Source organism: Diceros bicornis, chromosome 32 (assembly GCF_020826845.1).
Source record: "Diceros bicornis minor isolate mBicDic1 chromosome 32, mDicBic1.mat.cur, whole genome shotgun sequence".
Classification (NCBI taxonomy): Eukaryota; Metazoa; Chordata; class Mammalia; order Perissodactyla; family Rhinocerotidae; genus Diceros; species Diceros bicornis.
The window spans coordinates 11,073,364-11,088,272 of record NC_080771.1 but is presented as its reverse complement, the minus strand read 5'-3'; the positions used below and the strand labels follow the sequence as shown (position 1 = coordinate 11,088,272).

General features: G+C 60.5%; 1 protein-coding gene across 4 annotated transcripts in view; it reads right to left on the bottom strand.

The window, feature by feature from the left end:
- ADGRG1 (adhesion G protein-coupled receptor G1) overlaps positions 1 to 14,909 on the bottom strand; it is a 40,338-nt gene continuing 25,429 nt past the window's right edge. For 3 of the 4 annotated variants that reach the window (XM_058527899.1, XM_058527898.1, XM_058527897.1), the window contains exons 2-14: positions 13,843 to 13,939; positions 12,864 to 13,286; positions 11,037 to 11,169; positions 10,282 to 10,429; positions 9,556 to 9,687; positions 9,095 to 9,211; positions 8,836 to 8,881; positions 8,501 to 8,604; positions 7,420 to 7,538; positions 5,301 to 5,569; positions 4,099 to 4,207; positions 2,892 to 3,160; positions 1 to 1,476 (exon numbers count right to left, since the gene is read on the bottom strand). In XM_058527899.1, coding sequence (XP_058383882.1) covers positions 1,346 to 1,476; positions 2,892 to 3,160; positions 4,099 to 4,207; positions 5,301 to 5,569; positions 7,420 to 7,538; positions 8,501 to 8,604; positions 8,836 to 8,881; positions 9,095 to 9,211; positions 9,556 to 9,687; positions 10,282 to 10,429; positions 11,037 to 11,169; positions 12,864 to 13,286; positions 13,843 to 13,906 — 2,064 coding nt within the window. In that variant the 5' untranslated portion in view covers positions 13,907 to 13,939 and the 3' untranslated portion in view covers positions 1 to 1,345. The remainder of the gene's footprint in view (positions 1,477 to 2,891; positions 3,161 to 4,098; positions 4,208 to 5,300; positions 5,570 to 7,419; positions 7,539 to 8,500; positions 8,605 to 8,835; positions 8,882 to 9,094; positions 9,212 to 9,555; positions 9,688 to 10,281; positions 10,430 to 11,036; positions 11,170 to 12,863; positions 13,287 to 13,842; positions 13,940 to 14,909) is intronic. The other variant, XM_058527901.1, reaches the window with a different exon arrangement.

Here is a 14,909-nt window from a genome sequence, read left to right as displayed (position 1 = left end):
TTGGTTTGTTGATTTTTATTTTCTTCTTTATACTCTTCTACAGTTTCCAAATTCTCTACGATCAACATGTACTTCTTTTTAATATCAAAAGACAAATGAAGTGGTATTTAAAAAGAAATCCTCCCCATCTTTAAGGCTGAGATCCAGATCAAAAGCTGCCTCCTACAGGAAGTCTTCCTGGATTTCCAGCCAGAAATGATGGCCCCCTGAACCCTGTGTCTGGAGCTCTTGTCTGTACACGCCTCACACACTAGACAGAGGGATCCCAAGAGGGAGTGACCAGGTCTGGCCATCTGTATCCCAAAGAGCTAACTGTGATGGGCTTGAGCGAGCTCCAGTCCCTCTGCAGGGACTCAGGGACAACCCGTTAGGAGCGCGTCGGGCTCCGGGCCAGTGTCGCCGGGGAGGCACGTCTGTCTTCAGAGTGCTGGGGTGGAAACAGATTTGGACTGTACGCTCCACAGCTCTTGCCACAAGAGAGCTCCGGGAGAGGCTGGGGGTCTTTGGGAGGAGTGGGCTCGGCATTGTGAGCAAAGGTAACACAGCTTATGGAGAGGCCCAGATGGACAGACGGACCAGCCCAGCCCAGAACGTCTACACTAAGCCTGAGTCAGGGGCAGGCAAAGGCCCGCGCAGTAGATAAAGGTTTACAGCAGGCACCAGGCAGCTCTTGGGACCACTACCCGGAATACAACATTGCAACTGGGACCTCCAGCTGTGAGTGGAGGACAGGGGAGCAGAGAGGGAGGGCTGGGAGGGACAGGGGAGGGGAGAGGGAGGGCTGGGGAAGACAGGGGAAGGGAGAGGGAGGGCTGGGGGGCTGACGGAGGGCGGGCTCTGGGCTCAGAGGTAGGGGAGCTATGCTCTGGGAGGGGGCTCTCCTCCTCCAGGGGCCTGGCTCCAATGCTCTGCCCCAACCCTCTCCCTGGTGCCACCCTTGGGCTAAGATGACAGGGGCTACAGAGTGTCCTCATGGTGATTACTAGAGACAGAGCAGCTATGGCACAGGATGCCACCAGGCCCCCAAGGTCTGAGGCCTGACCCTGAGGCCTGCGGGCTCCTGACCCCCAGCCGTGAGGGCTGGGCCCAGCGATGGCGAGAAGACCAGCCTTCAGCCCCAGGTTAGGATGGCCAGGGCACAGTCCCACTCCCTGTGAGCTGGACCCGAGAGCCGAGTAGTCCCCTGGGTCTGGCCGCCATGGCAACAGCCCCATCCCTCCAAGGTCCTCGGGCCTTCTCAAGTCTTCAGCTGACCCCTCAAGGGCCGGGCCTGGCTGCAGGGGCTGCAGGCGTGGTGAGGGGAGGCCGCACCTCTGCTTCCTCCGCGGGGCGAGCGGCTGGCGGCCTAGATGCGGCTGGACGAGGTGCTGCCCGAGCTGATGGGGAGCCTGGCACTGTCCGAGCTGCTCTTCAGAGGGGAGGGCCCGCCCCGGGCCTGCAGCCGCATGGACCAGTACCAGAGGAAGATGAGGAAGCCTGCGGGCAGTGAGCGGGCATGCGGCTCAGTGGACAGTGGGCAGCCCCATGTCAACCCTCCCTCTCCCTCCCAGAGCCACCTGGACTCAGATCTGCCCCCAGCCCTCCGCCCTCCACACGCTTCCGGCACCAACGTGACCCAGGAGCACCTACTACGCGCCAGGCCCTGCGCAATTCACTGGGTACCACCTCGCTTTATCCTCTCGAGGATCCTATGAGGTCGGGCCTAGTCAATACTATTCTGTTTTACAAATGAGGACACTGATGCCCCGGGAGGTCCAGGGATTTGGCTGAGCCAGGCGTCACACAGCGGGGGTCGGGTTCCGGAGCCCACCTGCCTGAGCGCCAGGCGGTATTCCTCCTCTCCAGATAACACCATGATTTATCACTAGCTCAGTAAATGTTTGTGTGAACTTAGGGGCATCATTTATAACCCTCGCTTCACAGGTGAGAAAGCAAAGACTCACTCCCTCACCCCCACTCTGTTCCATGGGGAAGGCTGCGTGGGAGGCTGGCCTTGCAGCCCCTGTGGGCCCCCCCCCGGCCTGGCCAGGCCCTCCCTGTTTTCCTGCCCACATCCTCCTCCCCACGCAGCATGGCCGCGGAGAGGCCTGTGCGTGTGTGTGTGTGTGTGTGTGTGTGTGTGTGTGTGTGTGTGTGAGATGTGGGGTCGGGGTGGAGGGGGCAGGCAGAGCAGAGAGAACTCTGCCGGCATGAGGCCAGGCCCTCATGATCCGGCCCCTCTGCCCCTCTCCCCTCACTCACTGACCTTCACCCTCACTCTCCTCACTCTTCTTCCAACACATAAGCTGTTCCAGCCTCCGGACCTTTGCTCTCGCTTCTCCCTCTGCCGGGAGCACTCCTCCTCAGAGTGTGCATGCCCTGGGCATCTGGGACCACGCGGATTCTGACTCAGCGGGTCTGAGGGGCCCGAGGCTGCATTTCTAACAAGCTCGCAACGATGCTGATGCTGCTGGTCCGAGGAACACACTCGGAGAACGAGGCTCTTGATCGCTCCCTGGCTGGGTCCTTCTGTGGTCTCCACGTGTCTCCTATACAGAGAGGCCTCTCTGGCCACCCTCCCTTAAGTGTCCCCGCTCCAGCCCAGGCTGTCCATCACACTGCCCACTAGCGCTTCCCTCCTCTCCAAGATCCCCTCAGATGGCTGTGTGCTTGCTTGTCACGCTGGTTCTTCTCCACTGGAGATGAGCTCCAACCAGTTCACAACTGTAGCCCCAGGGCCTTAGCATGGGGCCTGCACACAGTAGGGACTCAATTAAGACTTGTTGGCATGGCCTTGATGCCCCGATTTCACGAATGGGAAGCCTGAGGCCCAAAGACAGGAGGCCTTCTGGTTGCCTGGGTCATCTGTGCGCCCTGCCCGGGCCAGGGGGTGGGGCCTTCTCCGTGCCTACCTTGGAAGGAGGTGATGATGCTGAAGAAGTAGAGGACCACGAGCTGGAAGGTGCCAGAAGCAAAGGAGAAGAAGACCAGGGCCCAGGGCAGGCCGAGGACCAGGCTGAGGCCCAGCAGCGTCAGCACGTGGGGCCACTGCTGGGCGTGCGGGCGCAGCCGCAGGATCTGCACCACCATGGTGCCCAGCATGGCCGTGTTGAACAGAAACACCAGGCTGAAGAGGCCCAGGTTCGTGACGTGGCTGACCAGGGAGTCCCGGATCCAGCACCTGCGGGCGAGCGCGTGAGGGCTCAGGATGACCGCTGTGAGCTCCCTTCCCTTCTCCTCTACGCCTCCTCTGTAGTCAAGGGAAAGGCTCGGTTTGGTGCTAATGTGTTTAACCCCTCTACACTGGCTCATCTCCCTCTTCAGCAAAGAGCCAGCCTTGGCTCACAGCCTTCAGCCAGCAGTTAGCAACAGGGTTTTCTTGTGCCTGTGGTTTTTTTTTCATGATGACTCACTGTTTATGACAAGGGATGCTTGTTTTCTATTTGTAGTATTGATATAATAATTTTTTTAAATACATTTAAATTAACGTCAGACGATTTAAAGAAAAATATTAAGTAAATAATGATACTGATGGTACAAAGGTGAAGCAAAAAATCACAAGTAAATTGTGATTCAAAGTTTCAAACACGGAAAAGTTTCAAAACACTGAGTGAGTGGAAAGGATTCCTTCCCAGCCTGGGACTCAGGAAGCCTGGCTTCTAGTCTAGTTTCACTGGGACCCACAGGCAGGGCTGCCACTAGCCTGGGCAATTAGGTAAGTAAAAGATGACTGGGTTTCAGCTCCACTCATCCCCCAGATGGGTGCCTTTGAGCAGTGTGGTGTGGATCCCTCTCTGGGCCTGTCTTTCCATCTGTCTGGGGAGATAGAAGAGCACAGCCAAGGAACATGGTGCAGGCTCATCTGCTCAACCCATACTCCCACTCACAAATGCGGAAACTGAGGACCTGTCAAGGTTGCCTGGTGAGTGAGTGGCAGATCCAGGCCTTTTCTCATCCTCCCTGACCCTCAGCCCAGTGCTCCGGACACTGCCAGGCCAAAACCTCCAGCAGCCCTGGCACCCAGGAGTCTCCTGGTCAGCGTGGTCTGGGCCCAGGGTGCCCTCTGGCCTTTGCACCCCGAGGCCCACATTCCTGCCCCCACTGCACACAGCCGCTCACATGGAAGGGTAGATGACGCTCTCTGGAGTCCTGTGCACAGCCAGGATGATGGGGCCATAGTTGTTCACGTCCACCAGTGCCACCAACATCACCAGGAAGATAGGGAAGCCTGCGGGCAGCAAAGCGTGGAGTTCCATCTCCCACCCTCTGAGGCCCACCTAAGGGCCCACCCGTCCCCTGCCCTCTGGTGAGACCTCCTCCCAGAGCCCACCCAGCCCTATCTGGGGCACGTCCTCCAAGCTCAGATCCTCCCCTCCCCCACTCAGGTTGGGTTTCCCATAGAGGGAGCCCATCTCCCCTGACCTCACCCCTGCCTCCTCGCCATCCTGGGGACCCTCAGGAGAGAGGGCCTGCAGTTCCCTGGGGAGGGGCTGGACATCACAAAGAGAGAGGGGAGGAGCAGACAGGACACTGGTGGGTGGCGGACAGTTCGAGGGGGGATGTCCAGGGTTCTGCCCTCAGGGGATGTCTGCACTGGGCCTTGACCGCCTCCAGGAGGTGGAGACTGAGGGCTCCCTGGAGGGGATTTCCCACCACCAAACACCTGGGTCTCAACACAGAGCCAACTCTGAAGGAATTCCGTGTCAATCAACGGGGGGAACCAAGAAGGAGTGAGAAACACAGGAGGAGCCGCGAGTTGGGGTCAGGGCCATGTGGTCGGTGGGCCTGTGCAACGTCCAAAAGGACTTGCGGTGTGTGCCCCCGGGCCTCCAGGTCTGACATAAGAGGGGTCTGGGCCATAGGTGAATTGGGTTGTTCTTGGCCAAGAACAAATGCCAGAGCCATGGGGAATCTGTTACCTGAGGTTCACGGGGATCCACAGGCAGGACCACTGCCAGCCTGAGAGAATTAGGTGAGTGGAGGACTGGATTACAGCCCCACTCATCCCCCAACTGGGTGCCTTTGAGCAGTGCACAACCTGCACAACCCTACCTGGTGGCTCTGTCTGCCAACCCCCCTTTTAAAGGAGTGAGTGATGTGGAGGATATGTAAGCGTTCCTTGGGGACAGGGCTCACCACTTACCTTCCTAAAGGGGACCTGGACCTAGGGAAGGTAAAGAACCCCTGAGGATGGGTGGGTGAAGGAGGCAGTGAGGGAACAGAGAGGCAGGTAGAGAAGCGGAGCCAGGTGCCTGTGTTTTTCCAGAAGCCAAGAGGGAGAGGCAGGTCTGGGGGCCCACCACCACCCTCCACCAACCTACCCCAGCCCACGGCGCTCAGCTTGAGCAGGTAGCCGGGGACGTAGGTGCCGAAGACCTCGACCACGAGTCGGTAGAGGTTGTAGCCCTCGAGGCCCATCCAGGAGAGGCAGGAGAGCAGGGAAAAGTGCAGGAAGATGGCGCTGGCCCGGCAGCCGGCCTCGGAGCCCGCCAGGGCCACCGGCTCGCTGAGCAGGAAGCTCACGTCCAGCAGGAAGACGGCCAGCAGCAGGTTCATGTGCACCTTGATGGTGTAATCGCGGGGCTTCCTCCTGCTCGGGGGAGACGGAGGCAGAGGGGGTCACCCTGGGGGCCAGTATGGGGGGGGTGCCCGCTCCTCCTCCTCCTCCAGGCAGCCTTCCCAGGCTACACACACACACACACACACACACACACACACACACACTCCCTATCCTACCCCTGTGGCTGCAGCCAGGCCATTCCCCACTTGTCCCTGAGCACCTACTGTGCGCCCAGCACCCATGGGCTTGGGTACCAGGTACACATCTAACAGCGGCCTGAGGAAGACAAATCAGCCCCTACAGTCAACCAGAGGCTCCCAAAGTCGGAGGGAAAGACTTGGGATTTGTTGTTGTTTTGGGGAATCCACGCCTCCCGTGTTCTGTGTCCGCTGTCCGTCTGCACAACTGTGCGTCTGTGCGTCTGTGAGGGTGGGGTGTGTGTGTCTGTCTGTCTTCAGGTTTGCAGGTCTGTGTGTGCACATCACAGCCCCACCCCACAACAGGATTCTGCGTGGTCCAGGGCACTGTCGGCCTTTCCTCCCTGGCCCCCCACGCCCCCCACCGTGCTCAGCCTGGCACCATCCCCTGCCTGTCCCAGAGGGCGCAGAATACCCAGGCCCCAGAGTCACCGCTCTGGATGCCCACGCCCACCCTGCCCCTAACTCGAGGCGCAACCTTGGGCTGGCCCCTTCCCCCTCACCCTCAGTTTACTCGTCTGTGGAGGGGGGACGGCCCCTCACAGGGTTGGGGTGAGGTTACACTGATGAGAGGGTCTGGCACAGACAAGATGCTCGGTCCCTAAGGGTTCCAGTCCCCCTGTCCTTGGGCACTTTTGTGACCAGTGGGTAGGTGTTGGGGGGCTTGTGTCCCCGCACCCAGCCCCCCACTGAGCCTGCCAGCCGTCCCTCCTCATCACCTACTCCAGCCCCGCCCTGTGCACAGCCGTGGGCACCACAACACAACTGCTTGTGCACACGGCTCCCCCTCCTCTCCTCCCAGGGGAGGACTGTGAGCACACTCGGGGTGTCCCGCAGAATGAAGGGTGTCTCCCCTCCACCAAACAGGCCCTGGCCCTGATGGCAGGTGGACCTCAACTTAGGCAATGACCCAGGTCACCCAGCAATGACCATCCAGACCCCCGCACACAGCCGGCCTGAGGGTGGGAGAAGGCAATTCTCCACTCCACGAAGGCTCACCGTGGGGCTCCTTCTTCTTCGAGGCACCCCGATGACTGGGGTGATGGAAGCCTCTTTTGGGTGGGGGCGGGCGTCAAACTCCAATGCCTGTGGGGGCCAGGCCTCAAAACAGACACCAGAGACCAGGAGGCTGGAGACAGCTCTCGAGGATACACCTGCCCACAGCAGCCACTGCTGCTCGGCCCGGGTAACTGGGGCCCCGTGGACCTGGAGCCAGCCTGCCCGGGTTCAAGCCTGCCTCTGCCACTTCGTGCTGTGTGACCTCAGGCAAGTCTCTTACCCTCTCTGAGCACTCTTTCATAAGGTCCTTGTGAGGATGAAGCAAGTTCATGCACACAAAGCACTCAGAACACGGGGAACATGGGAAGCTCAAGGTAAGTGTCAACCGTTATCATCATCACCATCATATTACTATGTGCCCCCAGTGGGATCACATCGGATTATCCAAAGGCAGAAATCTAGATTCTTATGTCAACTCTCCCAATTTTGAATGTTGGCAGTTAATAAAATCTGTAAATGCTATGTTACCCAAACACCGCAGACCTGAGGAGGAAAGGCAGCCCGGGGTCAGCTGGCCGCACCCCCAGGGCTCCCGCAACCACACACACATCAGGGTCAGTGGGGCCGACCTCCAGGCGGGTCTCCCTGGTTGTGGGTCTCCCCCTGCACCCCCCCCAGGCCCACCTGGAGCAGAGGTAGGCGGCGATGGTGAGGACGCAGGCCAGCGCGGAGATGACACAGCCCACGTAGGACAGGACAGTCAGGTAGTGCTTGTGTGCGGCGTCCACCTCCACGGAGGCCACCTGGGCGCAGACACAGGCCGGGGCTGGCCTCAGTGTCCCCAGCTCGGCACTGAGGGTTTGCCCCGGGTGAAGGCCTGGGGGGTCTATGACCTGCCCCCCCCAAACTGAGCAGAGTGTGGTCCCATGAGCGCATTTTTCTGGGGGGCTCTATGGCTTTCACCACGTTCTCTAATGGGTCCCCCACCCACCAGGGTCAAGGAGCCCCCGCAGAGAACTCCTTCCCTGTCCTGGCACTATTTTTCTATAACATTCAACACAGGAGTCAGTTTCCTGTGAGGGCGTGAGCTCCCCACACCCGGGGACAGCTGGAAGGCCACTCCCGTCCCTCAGACGCTGGCGTCCTAAGATTCTGGGAGAATGAACCTAGGACACTAAGCTTCTGAGGCCTTGGGGGCACTGAAGTCCACCACAAGGGCCTCCACCCTGGGCCTTGGCATCCCCTGGAGGGCTTGTAATAAACGTCCTCCTGGCCCTACCCCAGACCTGCGGAATCAGGATCCTGGGTTAGGGCCAGGAATCTGCTTTTTTTTTTTTGCTGAGGAAAATTAGCCTGAGTTAACATCTGTGCCAGCCTTCCTCTACTTTATATGTGGGTCGCCACCACAGCATGGCTGACAAGTGTTGTAGGTCTGTGCCTGGGATCCGAACCTGCGAACCTGGGCCGTCAAAGCGGAACGCACTGGACTTAACCACTATACCCCAGGAATCTGCATTTTTATCATGCACCAAAATATGGGAATAAAGAGCAAGGCCTTTAGAGACCAGCTCTTTTACTTGCTAGCTGTGTGACCTTGGGTAAATTGCTTAACCTTTCTGAGCCTCGGTTTCCTTATCTATGAAATGGGACGACAGGAGCCACCTTGGGGGTTGTCATGAGGAATGAATACACATATGTGGAAAGAGGCTGGCACACAGCCGGAACTCGGCCTGCAGTGTGGCTGTGGGTAGGAGGGTACCCTCACCATCAGCACTGCAAAGTAGGTCAGGTGGTTGCAGAGGCAGGATGTCTGGGTCTCTCTCCTGACGGTCTCACACCCGGCGTCGCTCCAGCTCCCCGGGCTGCTCACTGAGGAGGGGACAGCATGGGGCCCTGATCAAGCCCAGTCCCCCAGGACCCCACTGCACCCCAAATGCATGACTGTGTTACTCTTCTGAGCCTTTGCTCCATCTGGTAGACCCCTAGCCTGCCATCACTTTCTCCAGGACGCCCTCCCTGATTAACCCTGCCTCCTCCACCCTCCAGGACCCCCTTTCTCCTCCAGACACCTGCCCGGCTCAGAGACCCCTCCACACTCACATGTCGCGTCTTCAACCCAGAACACACACTGTAGAGTCACATTCTTCTGTAGGGACAAGAGGGAAGGAGAGTGGGTCCCGTTACGTCCACTCCTCTAGGGTCCAGGCCTACGAGGGCAGTGTCAGGCCCCCACCCCACTGGACCTGACAGGCTGGTGCCGTCAGCCAGCCAGTCCTTTTGTCAGAGACAACGATTCAGGGGAGAGGGCAGGAAAGGAGGCCCGGACCCCTCATCCCCCAGCTGGTCTGCTCCCGCTCACCGGCTGCGGCTGGTGCTGGAAGGTGAGCACCACGGGCTCCAAGAGGTTGGCCACTTTGGTGTTCTGCACGACGATACCCAACACCTTCTCACCTAAAACTTGGCTGGAGTTCTTGTCCTGGATATATGGGATGGGGGAAGAGAGTAGGCAGGGGCTCAGGATGGAGAAGAAAGGTCCAGAAGTCCCCTAGCCTCCCTAGGCTCCCACCTCCCCCCAGCACATGGCTCTGCGCTCTGAGTCTCCCTCTGGAAACAATTCTTGCACGCGTAGTCATTTACACTGTAGTGAGAACAACACCGTTTACCCTCTCCTGGGGAGATCTGCACGTTGCAGTCCAGTTTCTGACTTTACAAGGAAAGGCTCTGACCCCTGGAGGAGGGGGGCTTGGCTCCACGCCTTCCTTCCATCCCTCCTCCCCAACTGCTTTCCCGAGGGGAGGGCACGAGGAAGAGGGCCAGTACCTGAAACAGGGCTTGACTGCTGAAATCCACCAGGAGGAGCCTCTTTTCGGCCTCCCCCCTGCGGCCTTTGGTCTTCTGGAAGAGAGCTCGGGGCAGCAGCACCGAGTACTCCAGGATCTCGCTCTGTTCTTCCTGCAGACCAGGGTCCCATCAGGGCTCAGCCAGAGGTGGACACCCAGGTCCCCTCCACTTCCCCCACACCCACAACTCTAAGCCCACCTCCTTCGGGAGCCATGCCTGACTCACGACCGCCCTCCTCAGCCCTGTTTTCCTTGGCACCAGTGCTGGCTGGAGAGCCTTGTGGCTAGAGCCCAGGGCCCCAGGGCAAACAGGCCTAGGAGAATCACGTGGTGTTCTGGGCTGTGGATGCCAATTCTGCCTCCAGCATCCTGGCATGGTGGGGCAGGGGGCAGTGAGGGCGGCTCCCAGCTAACCAGGCCCAGGAGAGGGGCAGTCTCAAGACTGGGGGGCCTGCACAGGCATCCTGGGGTTGGTGTTCTGTTCACACGGGTGTGAGCCACTGGTGCAGGGAGCAGCTCCCTCCCCACCTCTGTCCCACCCCTGTGCCAGGAAGGGTCCTGAGCACCACGGGGTAGCCAGGGCGGTGTTCCCTGGGGTGAGGCCCTCCTCTTAGGCACACATCTGGTCCCAGAGGCCGGGGAGGGGAGCGCTCACAGCCCCCACACCTGCTTCCTGCCCTGGCCGGCCCAGATCCCGACCCCTGACCTCCTGCCGGGAGTGGATGTGCAGGTCCTGGAGGCCGGCCGTGGGCTGGAGCTTCCACACCGTGGCGTTGACCCGATCCTCCTCGAAGGACACGGTGTCCCCGGCGAAGCTCACAGAGGCCAGCTTTGACTCCAGGCTCTGCAGCCGCCTGGTGGGGGGAGGGGGAGGGTGAGTGCAGGAAGGCAGATGGGGGGCAGGCAGGGAGACGGGGAGAGGAGAGGCAGGTACACAGGAAAGAGGCAGCGGGAGAGAGGGGAAGGAGGGTCAGGGAGACAGCAGAGGGACAGACAGAAGGACCTGCGGGGGACCGGGGAACAGAGGAGGCTGCAGCGTTAGAGCAAACAGGAAAGGAGAAGGAGTGGGGCTCTCCCGGGACTCGGCCAGCGGGTTCTGGCCCGGTTCTGCCTGGACCGACCCCCTCTGGCTGTGGAGCAGCCCTCCCCATCTCCGGGCCTCAGTCTACTGAGCTCTAAAATGGGCCAGTCGCTTCTCTTGTATTGGTGGGACAGAGGGCTGGGGGTGGGCAGCTATCCTGGCATGGGGTGTGACAGTTGTTTTTACTGTCTCAGGCAGGTGAGGGGCTTGGCCAGGGGGGAGGTATCTCGATTCCTCCAGGAGGAGATGGAAAGATGAGAAGAACGTTCCAGCCCTGGGAAAGGCCTCCAACCAGCCTCCCACCCCAGGTGCCCGCCCCGCCCGGGCCAGGTCTGGGGCTGCCTCCTCCTGGCCCCTCCCGCGCGGGGAGCCACACTCACTGGCTGGGGGGGGTGGACGAGGGCCTCCTCCCGGCCTTCCCGGGATGCTTCAGGAACTGGCTAAGCAGCTGGAGGTCCCGCTTCAGCTCACACATGTCCACCGAGGCATCGTGGGAGGCCTTCCGCGGAGGGTCTGGGGGACAGGACAGGGGGACACACTTCAGGCTGCTGAGGGGCCACGCCACGCTCATTATGCTCCCATTTAATCCTCCCGCAACTCTGGAAGCTTCTATCCCCATTTTATAGGAGAGGAAACTGAGGCTGCAAAAGGTGGGGTGGACTCCCCCATGGTCACTCAGAGATGAGGGCAGCCAGATGGGGGCTCTGTCATGTGGAACCTCCCACAACTCCAGCCCCCACAGGGCGGGGTGGGACACACTGACCCAGGCCCCCTCTGGCCACACACACACAGCAGAGCCAGGAGGGCCCATTCCAGGGCCCAGGCCCGGCCAGGCCCCCTCAGAAGGGATTGGAGGGAGGGCTTGTGTGGTGGCCCCGGGGACCCCACACCACCAGCTACCCCTATCCCGGGCTCCAGGCCCTCCACCCGGGTACCCTGCACCCGAGGGCTGCAGACTCGGGGGTGTCCAGGGGTCAGAGGGGACTGAGATGAGGCAGACAGACAGGGACAGGGACACGTGGGGAGGAGGCATGCCCGGTGCCATCAAGGAAGGCAGACTCTGGGTAGCCACATCTGAATTTATAAGGCAGAAAGCCTGATTTTTAGGAAAACTCTGGCTTGTGGTTTTTTTTGTGTGTGTGTGTGAGGAAGATCAGCCCCGAGCTAACATCTGTGCTAATCCTCCTCTTTTTGCTGAGGAAGACCGGCTCTGAGGTAACATCCATTGCCAATCCTCCTCCTTTTTTTCCCCCAAAGCCCCAGTAGATAGTTGTACGTCATAGCTGCACATCCTTCTAGTTGCTGTATGTGGGACACGGCCTCAGCATGGCCGGAGAAGCGGTGCGTCGGTGCGCGCCCGGGATCCGAACTGGGGCCGCCAGCAGCAGAGCGCGTGCACCTAACCGCTAAGCCACGGGGCCGGCCCTGGCTCGTGTTTCTAAAAATTTCTCTATAGGCCAAACCAGAGCTGGCCAGACCTGTTCTCAGGACTCTGTTTGCAGCCGTGCCTGCCTCTGCCCTGAACCCTCCAGGTCAGGGCAGAATCCCAGCCCGGGGGGCCCATCGACGCCCCGGCCCCTGACTGCTGCACTAGACCGCCCCCGGGCCGGGAGCCGGGCCTGCTCCTGGCAGTCCAGCATTGCCACGGGCCTGGAGCTGCTAACACGGTCAAAGGGCAGTGCCCCCCCCGACCCCCACCCCTGGGAGGCCCGCCCTACTGGAGCTGCCTGGAAGGACTCAGAATTGGGAAAGCCTAGACCCCCAGGAAGGCCTCCAGCTCCTCCTGGCCACCTTCTCCTCCTCGTCCCCCATTCACCAGATCACACCTGTCACACCCCAGCAGATCACACAGCCTTCACACCTCAGAGTCGGCCTCCTGCTTTCCTGACCTTTGACCTCTCCTGCTCCACACACCCCCCCGCCCCCACCAAATGCCAACCAGCTGCTGGGTTTAAATCCTGGCTCCCCCACTTACCAGCTGTGCAGCCTCTCAACGGGACTGTGCCCCTCCACCCTCAGCCCTGCCCTCCCACCAACCTTCCTCCCCCTCCTCAGACACCTTCCATGGCTCCCTACCGCCTGTGAACAACGCCCAAGCTCCGTGACCTGACACTCACACCCAGTCCGCCCTCAACCCTGCCGTGCGTTTTGCCCTCCTGCCTCCAGGCCTTTGCCCAGGCTGTTCCTTGCGCCCGGAAGTCCCTTACTGTGGAAGGAGAAGGTGAAGCCTGCGGCGCTGGGCAGGCTGGTGTTCCGGGGGCTCCACCAGGAGCTGACAGAGGTGGCGAGCAGCGGGGGGCCCTGGGCCCGGCTCTCCTCCTGGTGCTGGAAGCACAGGAGGCCAGACGCTTGGTCACTTAGCGAGAAGTTCTTCCTGCCGTATTGCAGGTGCAGTTTCCCAGCGTGGCGGTTCCAGAAGAGGCAAAAGTGGTACAGGCCCCTGAGATGGGGGAGTTCTTGGGCAGCCCGGGAGTCTCCAGGGAAGGGGGCGTGGACCGTGAGGGCCTCCTGGGAGTTCTGGATGGAGATGTGCAGCTCTGCCGTCTGATTATAACGGAGGCTGCTCTTGTGCGTCTGGTTCCGCTGGCCACAGAAGCGAAAGTCTTCCCTGGGGGCCCCACCATGGGCACCTGAGGAGGCAGAGACTGCAGATGGGACTCTGGGGCAGGGGCCACCAGTGGCATGGGAGGGGGCAGGCCCTGGGCCCAGAACACAGGAGCCCAGCGCCTGGGGCCCACACACGTTTCAAGGACCTATATCTCAAAGGGTCTACAAAAATGTGAGTCTATCCTGCTCAAAAATTACTGGTCTCAAAATAAGAAGAAACTCAAAATTAACAATAATTTCAAATGCAAAAAAAAAAAGCCTTTAATAGCAGTAAGGTATTTAACGAGGCCATGCCTGCCATAGACAGTTGTGCAGGCTGTGCACTGCACAAGGATGCTCTGGCTGCAGAGGTGAGTGGGGCTGAAACCCAGTCCATGTTCCCCAAGCTGTGCACTGTGGGGCTGCATCTGCTGGAAAGAAGGGGTGCCTTTTTCCTTTCTCCAAAATACCATCCACTTGCTAAGCTGTGTCTGCTGCCCCATGCCTGCCCAAAGGGGTCATTAGTGGATTTGCTGGCAGCTGTCCTAGACACAGGAGGATTTTAACATAAGGGACAACAGCACCCACAGGAAAGCCCACCTTGAGCCAGGAGGAGCAGCCCCAGTGGGAACAGCGCTGTCTGCAGCAGCGCCCGGGCGGTCATCTTCTCCCCGAGGTCACCCTGAGAAGCCACCACCTGAAAGATGCCGGGAGTGTTAGCCGGCGGCCTGCCTCGCAGGGCAGCACCACCCAGACCACCCCACCACCCTGCCCCCTCCAGGCCTGGAGGAGACAAGGAAAAAGGGGGCTCTCGGCGTTCTCCTCCAGGAACCTCACGGTCATCACTCCTGAGACCCAGCTCAGAGGACGCCTCCTACAGGAAGTCTTCCTCACCTCCGTCTGCAGTCAGTCCTGGCCTCCTTGGTCCCCACCCCTGGCCAGTGCCCCGTGTTAGCCTCCCCGGCGGTGCAGGGTGGTGCATTCCCACCTCAGCCAGCCAGGGAGCCCCTGAGCATCTCTGAGAAGAGGGCCTACTGCCCAGAGGTGCTGGACTAAGCCTAGGGGGTGGACGGGTGAGGGGAACACAGCGAAGGATCAGCGCAGCCACGGCGCCCTCTACCCCCGCCGGAGGGGAAGGGTGCTTCCCATCATGGCCTCCAGGGGGAGCCGGCTCCCGGGGTCCTGGGCAGCGGGAAAGGCCGAGGGACCTCCTGGCCTGGCGGGAACACGGTGTGGCCCAAGTGCGGGGAGGCCCAGCCCCCCAGCCCCACCCCGGTGGACAGTGGGCTCTTCTGACCGCCTCCCGGCCTCTATCAGCTGAGCGCCAACTATCTGCCCGCCTGTGCCGACCCACCCCACCCCACCCCTGTATTATCCTCACTCCACCCCCGGGAAGCGGGCCCTACTCTGGGCCAATTTTACAGACCCGGAACCTGAGGGCCAAGGGTTAAATGACTTGCCCAAGATTACCCCGGAGGCCAGGGGCTTTCCCCGCCCAAGCAAGACTGTAGTGCCTGGCGGGGAACCTGCCTGCCTGGCACTGCAGAGATATGCCAGGTGGCTTGGCCCTCTCCACTGCCAGCAGGCCCTGTGACCGAGCTGGGTGCTGACAGACACAGAGGGCAGCCTCACCCTGTGGGGAACTGCATATGGCCGTGGGGACAGAT